Raw genomic sequence first — 17724 nt, 5'->3', positions numbered from 1 at the left:
GCAGGGTTTCCGTGGTTTATTCGTTAGTTCAAAGGTCATTTAATTCAACTAACACCAACAGTTTCTTACGACATAGTGGCAAATGAATCGTTCCAAATTAAACGATATAGGGCTGGAATTAATTATTTTATTAAATTTCCTTTATAATTTTATAGAACTTATTTACTTAACAAAACTTTGAAAGAATCGTTCCAAATTAAATTATATAGCGATGGAACTAATAATTTCATTCGTTTGATATTTCCTTCACAATTTTATAGAACTTATTTACGTAACAAAACTATGAGAGAGTAATTGAAATTTGTATATTTTCATCGAAATTAAAAAGTTAATGTAGTCTTCCGAATAGAAAAGAAATAATTTGAAAGTTAAAAGTTTACCGAGTAACTGTTACTTATATACATATTACCATTTCGTTCGACCCCTGTACAGCCTCTGTTAATCGATTCTGGTTGTATCCGCGTCGACCAAAGAAGATGACTTGATCTATAATCTGTTATAAATAGAATCGTTGTAGGCGTATAGTACTTTGCAAATGTAAACACTACTATTTATGAACAGGAATCCCATCTGTTTTAATCCAATATTTCTGTACTGCGTATACAGAGTGTGAATAAACTATAGACACAAACTTCGGGGCAGTGGTTCGCAACCTTTCTTGATCCTGGATCAGATCAGAATCGGGAAACAATTTTATAACCTTATATAGTTCGTTCGTAAAATATTCCATTCTATAATTGAAATTTTTATTTTTATCCGATGGGTAATGGATGAACAGTTCTAACATTCATTTATTCGTAATCTTTGTTTAGATCAGAATTTTGGCCATCTTTGAGTCAGATTGGATAAACAGTATTTTTTAACGTACTAATAAAATTTAAATTATTTGCCATAGTAACTGTGTTCAAGAAACAAAGCTAAATTAGATAGTGTATCGTAATTGTGCAAAAATTATTTATTTAGAGACTGGACAAATCAATATTTCTGACGTTTCTTTTCTCCTAGTGAGTTCGGTCATAAATATCTATAATTTATTATTGTAGAATTCTGCGTACTTGTACCGAGCAAAGATTAAAAATGTGATTTTCAAGCTTCTAACGAAGTTTCTTCGTCGTGTCTGTTTCAGTGCACGAAATGAGACCGGAGGACGTTGGGATCGTCGGATTCAGGGGTGATCCCGACAAACAGCCCTTCATGGTAGGGTACTTCAAGAGCTCTGGCATCAGGGAGTCGAAGGTTCGACAGAAACGGGACGCCAGGAGAAGAAAAAAGAGCGAGTCCTCGAGTTTGGATTATCGGAATAATCCGTACACCGGTAAGTCCGGAAGGTAACGTCCGATGTACCAATATTATACATTATTACATCCAGCTGCCCTATTTCGTTCGTTTGTAATCGTCTTTTGTAACTAAAAACGTTTCGAAAAATAATTGGTATACTATGACTATTACTCGAGTTGCAAGATTAGAATCTTTGGATATTTATATTGATATCTTTCTTCTAGATCCTGGTGTGCAGTATAACTCGAGGACCTGCAAAATCCAAACGTTGTACGTCAGCTTCAGGGACCTCAAGTGGCAGGTGAATTATGCTATAACGTGTTATAATATTTATCGTAAAATACAAAGGGAGGCGAAGCTGATTAAGAAACAAGTTATTTTAAAACATATTTCATGCCCAGCAAAATATCTGAGGCACCACACTCTATTTTATTCTGTAAACCACCAACATATGGATCTCAAAATTGTATAAATAGAATGATCACTCATGCTAACACGCGCAAAAACAGATATAATTTAACAATCCTTAGGAAGTCTAAAATTATCCTTGGAACGTATAGTGCGTTAATTATTTTACAAAATTTTGTAAACGACAATATCTTCTCTCTATAATTTATATTTTCTTTTTCCTTACATATTATTTCTTCTTGTACTAAAGGGTTTCTCCTGTTAATAAATGAATAATCATAAGAATTAATTTAAAAATAATGTATTTCGAAGATAATTTTAGATGTATCTTATAAAATCGACGATGCTTAGACGGTGTTCAAACGTTTACGGGGCAGAAGTTATGAATAAATATTTGTTTTGCAGGACTGGATCATAGCACCGGACGGGTACGACGCATATTATTGCAGCGGTGAATGCAATTTCCCTTTGAACGCTCACATGAACGCGACCAATCACGCGATCGTCCAAACGTTGGTGCACCTGGTGAGTCCTGGTAAGGTACCAAAGCCATGTTGCGCGCCGACCAAGCTCTCACCGATCTCCGTGCTGTATTTCCTCGACGAAAGCAACGTTATACTGAAGAAGTACAAAAACATGGTCGTCAAGAGCTGCGGTTGCCACTGATCGTCCCGTGATTAGCAAGCGTGCGCGGACACCGCACTCGAATCGAGTAGAACGTACGTAAACGACACCGATTCGACTGGATTTTCATGTCGAATCGACTAATAACCATCGGTTCGGAAATCCATTCGATCGGCGAAGGGATCGAGTAACCTTTAACGACGAAGAACCGAATGTCTAACGTTTCCAACTACTTGATACTTATCATGATATTACTGGAACACGGATTCTGTTCTCGTACGTCGCTGGCAGTCTATTATTAGATAACGGAATTATTTATTGAACTCGTCGATTCGTGTCCTCGAGCGATTTTCAATCGTCCAATATTTCAATTATCCTTTCTTAATACACGACGTTTCCTGGGAATCGTTTAAATTAGTGTTTTCCGAACTTAGCCGGGCCGTTTTATCAATTTTAACCGAGATGCTTCAGTTTCAGCCTCGAAGAAAGCGTTAGACAAATTTCTCACATCCGAGGAGGTATTCTACTATACTATTTATTGTATCGTAAACATTTGGAAGAATCGACTCCCTTTTACGTTTTCAAAATCTTAGTTTCTTTCATTTATTGTAGCCCACGAAAAGAATACAAATCTTTTAACGTGTTTTACTTGAAATTATATTGTCTCAAGAATGATTGGCACAAGATTTCGTCCACATATTCAGCACACATCATTACAATACTAAAATCCCCTGGAATAGTACTAGAGTACCCCATGTATTAACACGTTAACTGCCATGTTTTCTATGTCCAAAGATGTCCCCGACATTTGTTCAAATTAAAACATAGAAATATTCGATAATTCAAATGGTGAATTTGTTATTTTACAATATTTCAATTTAAATTATTATGTTATTTACAATTTTAGAAGTATTAGGGTAAACGATATTGCAACACGTTGTGAATTCAAAGTGTCGGTCACCGGTGACCACCGTGGCGATCAACGTGTTAATACATTTATCTCCGGAGTTTGACAACTCTAAAAATATATCTTTCTCCTAACACTTTAAACATTCTCTCGTTTACCTAAATTTCGTGCAGGAATTGAATTTGGACCGAGATATTTTCTAAAAAGCTCTTTCGAACGAATTAAAATGAATGGTAATAAAATTTTGTTATCTGGAAGGCACAGATTTAAAGGTTCAGCGCCGTCGCCATTTTTCCCGAATTACGTTTTGATACCAAAAGGAACGATGACGACAGCGTTGATTTCGTAGCATTTTTCTCCGTTTCAAATACGAGCTTTTTTTTTGTTTATTGCTCTCGATTGTTCAACGTTGTTAATTTTATGGGCAGATGTTTGGACTTAATTGGAGCATTGGGACGATGTCGCGGTTAACTTTAATTGCGCTCTTGTCCTTAGAAGAAATTAAGAATATTCGGCGACGTTTCGGTTCGAAAAGTTGTAAAAGTCGACGAAGACGATTTAACTTCAATCGCGTTAATTTTAAAATACAGTAGACTCCCGTATGCCTTATAGGAAATTGTTTGGTCCAAGAATTTTCCTCGTGTAATACGAACAGTATAAGAGTAACGTGGTTGGAATGATTATTGTCAATTTTTATTTTCTATGTTTTATAAAACAAGGGGGTTTTAAAAATAAACAGTACAATTAAAATGTTTATGGCACTTTCTATGTAAGCTACTGATTTCAAAAAAAAATTTTCACTTTATATAAATTCAACGATAGAAACAATTTGGCCAACAAAAGAATTTATTGTGTAATTATAATTAGTTTTATACGAATTCGCGTCACACGGGAATCTGCTGTAGGGAAATATCGAGAACATCGAGGGTTCGAATTTCCAATGTTCGATAGCGTTGCCAATCGCTCGAACCGTCCAATGTCGATTGTTAAACGATACGTTATTAATCGAATTGGCTCGATTCAGTCCGATCGAACTTAATTCCAATGTCTGTTCGCCAATGCTCGACGCGAACGACAAGTTGATCGATGGCGGATTTAAACGACGCAGAGATACATCGGTCGTCTGGTGCCAAATTTCGACTAGTAGATAGTGTAATTCTCGAAACAAGTGCTTCCGTACTAACGATCGTAATAATTTCGTGTTTCTAAGGTGAGATGGGAATTCTGATCAATGAATCGACGTGCAATCCGATTTTAGTGGATACATTGTAATATACATATATACGTAAAAGTCGGGGGTCATTTATCAATACTCCGGATCGTTTCTTAAATTCTTTATTTTATTTGTTATCGACTCAAAAATCTCATCTAACGTCCAAACGTTCAGTCGGTTAATATATCGTTTAGTGATATTAATTTAATGACTCGAACTTCCGATATTATAGTCCGAGAAAAAAAGAACATCTCTCTCTCTCTCTCTCTTTCTTTCTCTCTTGTTTTGTTATGGCGGGAAACACGCGTGCTTGCGTTTCCCGCTCGTTGAAGGTATCTATGCGAGCCGGATAAAAAAAAAATATTTCTTGTAATTAGTCTTATTTATGTTTGTAAGTAAAGCGTCTCATCGTGTGAGTAAGAACATTGTATGTAATACTCGTAGCAGATTCGTGCGTGTACAGGCTGTTTCATAAGGTAAATCGAATCCAGAAGGTGAAAGATTCCTCGAGCGAAAGTGACGCGATTCTTGGCATTCTCGTAACCGTTCAGTTGTTGTTAACCGTTGTACGAAAGTAGCAAGAATCAATTTTTAATCAGAAATCTTTCGATTTACGAAACACCACTTATCTATGAAACATTTTACAGGGTAGTAACGGTTGCCACTTTAACACGAAATTGTGGAAGTCGAAGAAAATTCGATAATTATCATTTAGTGTAGGCAGGACTATCAAATATATTTTTCAAATATCCGTGCAGTTTCGCATTTTCCAATATTTACAAAAAAAAAACACTGCAAAATTTTAGAAGTTACTCGACTAATAATTCGTATGAAAAAATTTATTTAACCATTTATATCTCGATACTCGAGTTTTTAGAGATTTCAATTTCTTTAATACGATTTTAAATTCAGTGTCTCGGAACAAAAAAAAAACAAAATGGAACCTAATAACTGATTACGAGTATTTATTTAACCGTTTATATCTCGACAATCGAGTTTTTAGTGATTTCAATTCCCTTAATATGGATTTTAAATTCATTTTCTCGGTACAAAAAAAAAACAAAATGGAACCTAATAACTGATTACGAGTTCGAAATACATGTTTGCAAAACGCTGCAAAATTTTAGAAGTAACTCGACTGATAATTCGTATGAAAAAATTTATTTAACCGTTTATATCTCGATTCTCGAGTTTTTAGAGATTTCAATTTCTTTAATACGATTTTAAATTCAGTGTCTCGGTAGAAAAAGAAACAAAATGGAACCTAATAACTGATTACGAGTTCGAAATAGATGTTTGCCATGCATAAATATTATCTATACTTATTATTTATCTACATTCTTTATACTGTTATAGGTACATATGGTTGTAAATAGTATAGTGTAAATAATAATGGCACAGAATTTCACAGAAACCAGCCTTTCGAGAAATAACGCTACCGTGGAGGCACTTATCGAACGTTTTATGAACAGAAAATCGTTATTGATGCAAAAACATATTGTAATGATAAGCGAAAGGTTGAAAATGTAGATAATAGAAATCACAGGTGAAATAGGTCTTCACGCTTGTGTCTAAATTTCCGATCGATACTGTATTATTTAACCCTTTACGGACGGCTATTTTGGATCACGAAAGTTAGGGAAACTATGCGTGTCTGAAAATTATTTTAACACTGTTCACAAAGAGTCCGCCATCTTGGAACTATATTTTCGTCGCCATGATCTTCGTTACATAGAAACTTTTCTTTCTCCCCGAGTCCCTAGAATTTCGATTATGTTAAGACGACAATCGTTACCGGACCATTTTATATTATACAGATACGTGTAATTCTACTTTCTATGTATATTGCAATGTGTAAAGGCACTCATTAACGTGTACGTAGAAAGTAGAAAGTTCGTTAGCACGATTAAATAGTATCGTCATTACCATACGAGGGGGGATCAAGATCGTCGAATAACATCGATGATCCTGGATCACGACGGAGTGCGTATCTTTAATCGGAACAAACGTTACGTGCAATACAGCGAGAACTTTATATTAATTAATTAAAACGTAGTCGTACAGCTTTTATCCCTTTTTCTTTTTTCTTTCTTTCTTTTTGTATAGATTTATATTTTTTACAAAGTCGTGAGAAAGAGTACGGGAATTCATAGTCACTTAATCAAAACTCGTGAGATTAAAGTTTAAATTATTTTCGACGCGTAATAGGAACGTGCCGCTACCCGAGTAATGTGTCAGCGTTGTTTCGAAGGAGTTTTAACGAGCGTTAATCGTGTGAATGGGAACGAAGCATAGTTTATTTTAGCCATGGGTGCGTGAATGTTGTATGCGGTAAAATAAATCGATGAATATATAGTCTGTGGTATCATTAACACAACTTTTGTAATGACAGTGTAAATATATCGTTGTAAATACGTTCTATAATACATACTATATAATGTGTACAACGTACTTGTGCAAATTTCTTTCTTACCATGTACAGTTTTCAGTAACTTTTCTTTCTCTCTTAATGTTAACGGCGAAAGGTATGCAAGGAACAGCGAATATTCGAATATTACATTAACTTTGTTACTACTATTGTTAAATCACGTTCTTCAACTGACATTAAACGTTCACCTCTTGTACAGAAATAAATAAAATTTGAATTCTTTTGCAAGAATTTGGAAATTATAAAATTAACTTATTTAACGAAAACGTTGGATTAATAAATTATTATTCCGTTGAAAAAGATTAAAATGTAATTACTCCTGACTTTGTTAAAACTTCTTGAAACCATAACTGGATGCAATAACGAGGCCTAGCAGTGATCTGATTATGTTAGCCACCGATTACTTCTACTTAAATTCGAGTATTTCACCCGCAGAATAACTTTTTATTATCCGTAACAGATTATTTTCTATTTGTACGAGTAAATTAATGTTAAAATTAGTAAAAACAAATACTTATTCAATTGTCTTCAAATATGGACGTCGGATTTAAATTATAATCTGTGGCTTTCGTAGTTAATCGAATCGTTGAAAGGTAGAACTACGTATAAGGGACCATAATCTAAAACTGTACTTTTCATAAGTACTATCGATTAGGAGAATTCCAGGGATTAAAGTATTAGATAATTTATGTGTACTATACGATATGTAAACACAGAAATATTATTTATGTATTTAATAAATTAGGTATTCGTAATTTCTACTTTCCTCTGTGCGTGCACACAGTTTAAAAAGCATGCGCTGATTTACGAAGGATTGCACCGTCATCTACGGCAGAACGTCCAAGTTTGTTGAGAAGTAGTTCGCTGTCTTCGACGCTACATGGCGCCTCACGTGTATACGATCGAAATACAAAAAATTGTATAGCACATGCTTGATGCGTCATGTAGCGTCGAAAACACCGAACTATTTCCCGACGAACTTGGACGTTCCGTCGTAGATGGTGGTGCACTCCTTCGAAAATTATTATTTTTTTATTATAAAAATAATCGTACTATATCGAGAATCCTCTCGCAATAAATAATTCGAAGCAAAATTATTGAAAGTTTTTAAAATTGATTCGTAGAAAATCAAGTTGTCGATAGAATGTTTTTCCATTCGATAATCGAGCTTGCTACATGAGTGCAATTTATATCTCAACCAATCATATTCGTTCATCCTCGATTTTAATACAATTAAAATTGACGCCACTTGAATCGTTAGACGAGTTTTAAATATTCCGACTCTTGATAGATCGAGTCTTACTAATGAAATATTTATTAAAAATTGACAATTGTTACATTTTCACGTCACAAAACTAATGAAGCCGTTGTGAGGTAGATGTAATCGACTTGACCGGGAGAAATATGGCCGTCGTTCTCGAACGCCGTCTCGATATATCGTTCGACGATACTCTCGCTTTGAATCGATGATCGTTTTCACGATGGACGGCGAACGTGCCGTGGACTCGATGTTAGTGCGAAACGATGATTTTTCGTGCTGACAATTCTTCTTATTCGAGAATTTTTGCGCATCGATACGTAGGATCGTGATTTACGAACGTTGGCGTGGCGATTAGGCGACAAAGTTCACGTAAAGTCGTCGAATTGTGGATGGTGCTAGTGCGAATTCTGTGCTGTGTACGATCGTGGTCTTCTCGTGTGCATTCGTGCCGCTGTCAACGAGAGCCTGGAATATCTGGACCACAGGATAATTATACGATAGAATTCTACGAATCGCGTTAGAAACACATTGCGAAACTGCGATTCGAGAAACGATAAGATGCAGTATCTACGCGAACGAAGCAAAATCGCGTGAGGTACGCCCCTTTGGCAGGTGCCAATAACAGTTTTGCGACATTCATCGAGAGAATCGACCACCGAAGACGCACAGGCTCTTGAAGAGGCTTATTCCGGAACGCGTCCCCGAATCCATCAAGGAGACCCACTTCTCTAACTTTGAATTTATCACCTCGCTTGGTTTGTCCACTGTTTCGCGCAAAATCGATAGAGAAGCTCGCACATTGTTCGTGGATTGTGGAACGCTCTCGCGAGGAGTGTTACCGACAAAAATAGCAGAGTCCTCGGCAAATACGATTCGAGTGTCCTTAGTTCTCGGTGCTCGTCCTTTGCTGCGTCTTGTCGCGATTAACCGGCGTTATTTCCTGCGACTTTTAACAACGCTGCACTCGGCGCTGCTTGTCGAACGTTTATCGTGGGTTTTGAAACATCGTGTAGTCTGGTACTGGCCGTGCAGTTTTAATTTCTGTGAATATTCGGGATCGACGCGAGAGTGCCAATCGGGGCTAAAATCGACGACGGTGTCGTAACGTAAATAATAAACTCGTAGCCATCCCGAGAGACACTCTAACCTTACTCCGAAGGAAATTCGCGTTCGTTGCGCCTAACCTTCGCGTTGTCGATCGTGGTGCTTTTATTTTTTGGGACAAAGTCGTGTGCATGCCCGATGGCACCGTGACACGCGAAAAATCCGCGCGTCCGTGGGTAAACGTGAAATTCTTTGAACGAACATCGTCTCGCCGGCTATGACGAGAACAAGGACCCGTTCGTACGAATCGTCGCTGCCACCGTCGCGGATGCTGTGATTTCATTGAATGTGGAGTGCGATCTCGCGCCTTTTCGTTAAGGGCAAAACCGAGGAACCTGCCCCGTGGACGGAGGATCGGACGTGTGACAGTGTGTCCGATACGGTCGTCCATGTTTTCGACGCAATGGATCGTAACGTGGGTGACGATCGACGAAAAGGCCCTGTCGGCGAGCAACAGCACGCCGCAGCCGAATCTGAACACTACTCCGACGCCTATGACTCCCGACAGGTAGAAATTCCTTTTCTTATTTGACCTTCTTATACAGAGTCTATCCTACATACTAGCAGTTCTTAACCTCTGAACTTGCACATAGAAATTTTCAATATTTGAGGTCTTGTGCAAGTGCCAAGAATCGAATTTTTTAAGAGCAGAGCACGACATTGTTGACTCAACTTATTTCTGTCAGTGCGTGTTACTAAGACAGCGATAACTTGAACACGCTACAAAATCTTCCGTTTCTAGGATTATTGATATGCAAATTTGTGGGAAAAGAAAGAATTGTGTTTGTATAAAAGTCTATATGTGCCAGGTGTTAGTTGTCGAAAGGACCAGAGGTACTGTTCGTTTAAATCTGTGGGCATTCCATGTGCCACGTCTTATTGTTTGCAAATTACTTTGGAATATTGGAATATGGAAAGTATACAAATTCAAAAGCATATTTCTTTAGTATAACCTTTTTATTTTCTGTTAGGAGAGGATCATTTACTATCTCATTGTGTTAAAATAAGTCCCGAGCTTACTATTATGTCTTATATACAGAAATCATAAGCTACTGCAGAATGGAAACTGGGACTTTTGCACGGTTTTGCACACTTTTAAATGTTGATAGAAATATTTTACTAAGACAGTGTTCAATGTTTCTTTTACAATTTCTTTAAGAATTGGAACATGTGTACACCTGGAGAATTTCTCAGAATAACGTTTTTAAATTGTGTTGAGAGTCTTAACATAATGCAACAAATAGGATGAATAAGCTTACAAGGAATATCTCTCATTTAGTTTCTTAAAAACATGTTAGAAAATTTTGAACGTTTCTCTTCAAAGCAATTGAAATAAATGTTCATGGACCCGCGACTAACTTGGGGTATGTAAATCACTTTTAAGAACTGCTAATACAGTGTGCAAAAGGACTTAATAATTCAACGAGTGGGTCAATCCAAGGGAATGGAAAAAGTTGGTTGTGTGCTAAATACCAATACAATTCCAGCAACATACAAAAATAATATATAAAGATTTTTTTAAATTTCAGTTATTGAAATAGATATTGGTAGTTCTTCTCAACAACTGAAATGTTTGAATGCTTCTGATGCAAATATATAGCTCTAATAGCATATCGTCTACTATTCCACGCTATGTACTTCTTTCATTTTTGACTCATGGTTGAAGTAGTCTTAATAATCGCTTTCACATGCCTTGAAAATGTTTCTTGAAAATGATTGCAAATATAAAATATTATACTGTTACACCCTCCATGATCCATTTTGAAAAAAGAAGAAAATCGAAACAAATAACTTTAGAAATTTAAATAAAAAAGAACAGATATTTCAGCGTTCATAGCGAAAGATGACTGTACTAAAGTTTGCTCGGATGCATTCGTTCGTGCTCCCGGTGCCGTTCACACCGAACGATAAGCGTTCGTGTTCGTGATCGTTCGCGATGCTCGTCTTAGTCTGGATATACCTTTAAGATAACGCGTCTCCGGTCTACCTGACATGGACTTGGCGTTCGTTTTACGGGGTAAAAAAAAAAGATTATGCGTATCTCTATATGGTCGTTCGAAATGCGCACGTTCTCGGGTAAAACGGCGACCGCGCCGCGACGCTATGACGAATACGGCGTTCGTTTCCTGTACGCAAGGTCATTTGTCGCACGGCGAAACGCGACTGTCCCTGCCGAGCGTGTGGAACTCTCGAGACTTCTTTTGGCACGACGTTCAGGATCTCCGGGAATTGCGATACACGTTCGTAATTAGCCGTTTAATTACGCTGCTTCACTGACTTCGGATGAAGCTCTCTGAGAAGAGGCTCTCGTACACTCCGGGAATACAACAAATCAACGATGACGCGCCGATACCGTTTCCTGCGCACGCATGCAGGACTTGAAAACTATTGCAATAAAGGTTTACGGTAGCTCAAAGTAAAACTTGTACATTTACATTTTTATACTTTACGAAGGGATTTGTAGTGCAAAAAAAGAATTTAAACAGAAAATAAAGTTATTTTTATTAAGCTTTCTCCAAGGTTATATGAATTTATTAAAATTACGTCCACTGTAGAATTACTTCTTTGGCTATTTTGGCAATATTTTTTACTGACAATCCATCTTTAAAATTACTTATAATTAGCTCCCGAATTTCTAATAATATCTGTTCAGATTACCATTTTTATATATTAAAATAAGTTTCACAAAAACTGACATATTTCTATCGCTTATTTCACACTTATTCAACATAAAATGAAAACAATTGTAGTTATCAAATGACAAAGTTACCGGTGACGAAACTCACAATGTTTTCAACTGTTCGAGTTTTAGTTTGATGTTAGTTTCCATTACTTTTGAAACGTTGTTTTTTATGACTTAATATAGATAAATTTTGCCTTTGTTTTTAGTAAATTTAACTGACCTTGAATAAAGTTTAATAGTAATAACTTTATTTTCTGTTAAAATTTTTTTCCTGCAATACCAATTGCTTCATGAAGTACAGGACTGACTGATTGTGTTCGAGTTTTACTTTGAGCCATTGTAGGTTCTTTATACAGTCGCGAAGGACTAATTCTGGAAAAGAAAAATCTACATTTCTGAGGTTCTATAACCGTTATTTTTTTATTACTGGTCTCGAATCCATACATTGTAAATATTTGCCCTTCTCGACGGTCAGATTAGTGCTATTACTTTGTAATTCTCGTTTTGAATCACACCTTTGAAACATACAAATTATATTATTAATTTCACGACAATCGTTTGTAAATAAATGAACGAATTTGAGGTTAGTTTTCATTACTTATTCGTTGAGAATGAATTTTGCTATAAATTTCTTGCAAATTATCTTATTTACAGGAGGTTTTCAAAGTTTTGGTTCAAATATTTTAGATCAAAGACAAATTTGAGAAATTTTGTGGGACACAAATGTTGATTTGAAAAGCCATTCCAACGATTCGCCAGCATTGCATAGCTGCCTTCATAAGGGAGTCAGATGACACACTGTTAGTGATGTGTGTCTTGTGGTTATCATCTATTTAAAGCACCAATGCTCATGTCATGGATCATTGGTCGCCAACCACAGGTCTTTAATTGGTCGAATGAACGATTAAAAAATGGCGAAACGTCGGTAGGCTTTTCCCAAATAGATACGGTTCACTATTAAATCTCAAGTCACCGTCTCCTGTATAAAATTTAAATGTCAGACGTGAATTTCGTACAAGTAAAAGTTTCTATAATGATTTTTACTAGAGAACTCGTTTCGTACGACTTATTTACACGTTGACTGCTGTACCAGTTTTCTCTGTTTAGGGATATTCTGGGTATTTTTTCAAATTATATCGTAACAAATAGAAATATTCGATAGTTCATCGAGGTACTTGTTATTTTGTAATATTCCTAATGACAATTACATTATTAAAAAATATATTAGTATTAAGGTTCATTTATTTTAAGCGTTTTAAAAACACGTCGTACGATTGAAGTGCCGGTCACCGGTGACCACCATGGCAGTCAGCGTGTTAAAGCGATGTTTTCTTTACGAATAGCATATTGTGCTTTAAAAAAATAATTTTATTAAATAAATCACATCTTCGCCGCGTAGCAAATTATTTAAAAATTGTTACTTTTTTTTCTATAATTAGATGAATCGTGAAGAATAGTTGTATGTATTGTATTTTTTAAAAGTGATATTAAACAATTCACGAGTAGTTGCTTTACTTCCTAACTCCAGCGAGGAAGTCCTGTGTGGCAAGATATGTTCAGAAACATAAGAGTTAATACAATTGTCCCTCGAATAATGCAAGGTTACAGGACGTCGACGTACAGAGTAGTTGAAAATTCGCATAACTTTTAAACTTTCCTCCCTCCTTTTCAAATCTTTATTGCACGCATAGCTATTGCCAGAGCTGGCTAAATTACTATTTTAACGTGAAGAAAAAAAGATTTTAATTAAGAGAAATTTTGATATATTGTTTTATTAGTTAAATTTTAGTTTAATTCATTTTAGTATAACACTTGTGTTTTAAAGAGAACATAGTTTTCATTTTATTTCCAAAATTATAATCATAGTGTGTGGGTGAATATTCACAGTAAATCGTACTAGTCGATTAGTAGACATTAAATAAATATTTTATTTTTGATTATACATGTACTTAAAAATAGTATTGAATATATTTTTATATTAATAAACTACGGTTTACAATGTCTTTTGTTTTATCTGAAAATAATCAGAGTCGATTGTTAGTGTTTCTTTTTATCGAATTACTGATTCCATTCGTTCGTGACAGTGAACGTTGTCATTTAATTCGAGATTCCAGTTGCACCGTTAATCTTGGCACATGGCAGCTTGCGCAAACCCGTAGCAATAAACAATCAATATGTAGGCATCATAGCGACCTCGTTATCGATGGTCAAGCTTGGCGTGTGGCCAGCCAAAGAACTGTTCGTTCGATTCTTTCGAAAAAGGTGTCGGAAGTCTAATCGAGTGCAAACAAGAAAAGTATCGCGACGAAGACGGGAATCTTTGCCAAGTAATAATTCGTTCGTTCAGTAATTATTTTAAAAAATCGCTTTTTAGCGCTCCGCGGTAGGGTATTCGGTCACCAAAAGAAGAAATGGTTGAAACCAAAAAAGCGTAAATCCGGTGTTGGCTACAAGTTTTCATAAGGAAACTAGAAATTGATCAGTAACACTTACGGAATACACTTGATTTGTAAATAACTTGTGGTTCCTGATTCATCCGAGTATTTAAATAATTTAATAATTACCGTGCAGAGTTATACAGGGTGTCCCACGCAACTGGAACAGGCTATACCTCCTAAACGGTTGGGAATAGAAAAATATGTTATAAGTCAAAGTTAAAATAGTATCAGACGATGCGTAATATGCAACTAATTTTATGCACTTTTGTGCATTGGTGCATCAGACAAATGCAACTGCACCTTTTTTTTAAATGGAAACCTCCATTTTTCCTTATGCCCTAAACTTATTCGTTAGGAAGTTATCGAAGATAAAAGTTCTCTAAGTACTTACGTTAGCGTTCCGGAGTACTTACGTTACAACAAGTGTTCGAACGGTCCTCCATTGCAGTCCAAGCATTTTTCCATCCGTTTCTTCATGTTGCGCAATGCGTTCCTGATGTTTCTTTCCATAATTTTGGATATTTCTTGTTGAAAGTATCTCATGTTTTGCCGTACACTTAGAGGAATCTCTGTATCGTGGAAGAGTTAAAGAAATGTGGACCGATAATCCATTTGTCAAAAATTCCACACCAAACATTTACACTGTATCGTAATTGATTTTTAGTGATCCTTCTGAGGTGTGGAATTTTAATGGACCATGTATGTTCATTATTTCGATTGAACATTCCATTGTTTGTAAATGTCGCCTCGTCTGTCCACGGAATTTGAAATACAAAATGTTCATTTTCCTGAATACGCCGTAAGAAATATCGACAACAGTTCATTCTTCGGATTTCGTCTCCAGGCCGCAATGTTTGCCCAACGGAAAACCGATAGGGATAAAAGTTCTGTGTTCTTAGAATGCGTTGAACCGAGAATTTTGAAATTCCACATTCTCTAGCCAGATCTCTCACAGACGCATGTGGATTTAATTCGACGTTCGCCAGCACTACTGTTACACTACCTTCATTTTTAACAGCTGGTTTGGGCACGTCGCGTTTTGGTTTATGGAAAGACTCGTCTTGACGTAAATTGGACTTCAGTTTGTAAAAATATGAACGCGAGGACTGTTGCCGATTGGGATACGTTTCTCGATACAGCCTTGCGGCTTCGGTACCATTTTAATTGCATTTGATAAACAAAATGAACATATTAACTACTTCACTATTCGTAAATGGCATAATTTTAAAAGACTGGGGCAGCAAACGATCGCATAGGAGTAGTAAATAGTTACCGAAGGAAATCTTAATCTTACAGTGACTAGTATTAGCAGCCGCGAAACATTGTAAGGCAGCACAAACATTGTAAAGCAACAGAAAATTGTAATGGATTCGGAGAACTTTTATCTTCGATAACTTCCTGACGAACAGTTTATGGCATAAGTATGTTAGTACTTTTATGTAGAGCATAGAAACTACATCGACTGGTGCAGTAAAAAATGTTGGTTTCCATTTAAAAAAAAGGTGCAGTTGCATTTTTCTGATACGCATAATCTAATACCATATAACTTTGACTCATAACATATTTTTTTACTCCCAATTGTTTAGGAGGTGTAGCCTGTTCCAGTTACGTGGGACGCCCTGTACTATATATTATTCAGTTTCGTTATTCCAGGCGAAAACCGATGAGAAAACGTGTAGACACCTGTATAGAAAACGTGCATAATGCAACGCGCCGATCGTACTCTGATTTTACATGCGAGCCACTCTAATCGAGACACGTCAGGAAAGGAAAGCGATTTTTACGAGACACTTTTCGAAATCGCGAATCTTTCTTATTCGAAAATTACGTTAATACAATTCACGATGCAATTAACCAAGAATCGATTTCTTCTCGAACTTGGATACGTATTTAGAAATTAGGTATTAAGTTGCATTTTATAGTATAAATGGATAGACAGATAAAATCGAGACAAATTCCAAGTATCACAATTATCTGGTAAAAAATTTCTTCTAACATCTTTTATGTATTTTTGTTTTCAGAGAAACTGGGACTGTGTTTAGAAATACTCTGTATATTTCATATAAATTTCAAGTTCGTCTCTGCACAGCTTTGGGAATTTTATTATTTTTTGTCAAAATGCAGTACAGAAACTTTAAACGTTACTCTTCTTCTTCGTCTTGTGTTTTTGCACTATCGCGTGTAAAAATACATATACATACATATAACACGGTACGGAACGTTGTTATCGAAACAGGATCTTTGAGTCTCAATTGTTTCCGCCGATTAATGTTGCGGAAACTAAGCACCTAATGCGTGTAAGGTGTGTCGCATAAATCTGCGTTGAGTTAGTTGAAGCATTCTAATGATAGCACGAAGCACAAAGGAATATGTAGATTCGATTTTTAAACAAATTAGGAAGAAAATGTATCGAATACATAACGATATTACCGTTTTCCGTAATATTGGATTGGATTTAAATAAATTTGAATTTGAACGTGGGAAATCTTATATTAATTCGATTATTACACTAATTAATGTTTCATTCGAGTCTACGAGATTTTCATTACTTGAATTCGCCAAGTGTATTTCACTCCGGGGAAACTACGAAGCCGCAAACACGGAACAACGCGTTGTACGAGGTTAACGCAGTGCAATAGGTGTCCGTACAACCGAAGTTACCAGGAAATCAACGTGCAAGTAAAACACAGGGCACTTGTTTCGACGAATAGGAAAAGCTCGTGCACCGGGAACGTACGTCTGGTATTTTAAGTTGCAATATCTCACGCGCGACTCCGTAGAAGTAGCAGTGTAATCTAGGTCATCGAATTCGTAGGAATCTGAGCAGCTTTCGCCCCGAAACCGGGCAAAAATGTTTCATATTAAAGCGAAAGGAACGCTGACAGTCCGCGAAACTTCAACGGTTTCCGGCGTGGTGCTTTCAGAATTTTTTTTGTTCCATAAATCGGTCGTTCGTATTCTTTCGGCGTTATAAATGTTAACGCGGTTGCAAACAATTGCAGAATTTAAACCGGGAACAAATTCCTCGAAATATATAATAAATATTAACACAAGTTTATATAGCACGATATTAGACAACTGTATAACGAAGAAAATAACTTTTCGACACCCGAAAATTAAATCTTACTATTTTAAAATTGTAATTAAACGCTCTTTTAGCAAACTTAATCCACTTTTCTTGTTTGAAATCTTCCGTTTAGTGTTTCATAAACAAATGTTGATCGTTGCAGAGCATTTATAAGCGTACAATTACTGAAAGCTTATAATTAAAGTTTATAAGTGCAGTCGAAGACAGTTGCAACACCAGTAGTCGGTGAGATAGAATATTATTGCATTATGTGTAAGGAATCCTATAGCACAAGTAAACCTAATGAAAAATG

General features: G+C 36.1%; 2 protein-coding genes across 15 annotated transcripts in view; both read left to right on the top strand.

Annotated features, from left to right (window-relative positions):
- The window catches only part of LOC122403228 (protein 60A), a 42740-nt gene extending 38211 nt beyond the window's left edge, over nucleotides 1–4529 (top strand). Inside the window, exons 4-6 of the mRNA XM_043406613.1 lie at nucleotides 1127–1315; nucleotides 1503–1579; nucleotides 2092–4529. Of these exons, the coding sequence (XP_043262548.1) occupies nucleotides 1127–1315; nucleotides 1503–1579; nucleotides 2092–2352 (527 nt within the window). The 3' untranslated portion in view covers nucleotides 2353–4529. The remainder of the gene's footprint in view (nucleotides 1–1126; nucleotides 1316–1502; nucleotides 1580–2091) is intronic.
- A 3821-nt stretch (nucleotides 4530–8350) lies between these two features.
- The window catches only part of LOC122403226 (patronin), a 71913-nt gene continuing 62539 nt past the window's right edge, over nucleotides 8351–17724 (top strand). For all 14 annotated transcript variants that reach the window (XM_043406612.1, XM_043406603.1, XM_043406605.1 and 11 more), the window contains exon 1: nucleotides 8351–9731. In XM_043406612.1, the coding sequence (XP_043262547.1) occupies nucleotides 9510–9731 (222 nt within the window). In that variant the 5' untranslated portion in view covers nucleotides 8351–9509. The remainder of the gene's footprint in view (nucleotides 9732–17724) is intronic.

The sequence above is a fragment of the Colletes gigas genome, unplaced genomic scaffold, assembly GCF_013123115.1.
Source record: "Colletes gigas isolate AHSC1104 unplaced genomic scaffold, ASM1312311v1 Colletes_gigas_Sc00047, whole genome shotgun sequence".
Taxonomy (NCBI): Eukaryota; Metazoa; Arthropoda; class Insecta; order Hymenoptera; family Colletidae; genus Colletes; species Colletes gigas.
The sequence above is the reverse complement of the archived record's forward strand: the minus strand, read 5'-3'. Positions and strand labels throughout refer to the sequence as shown.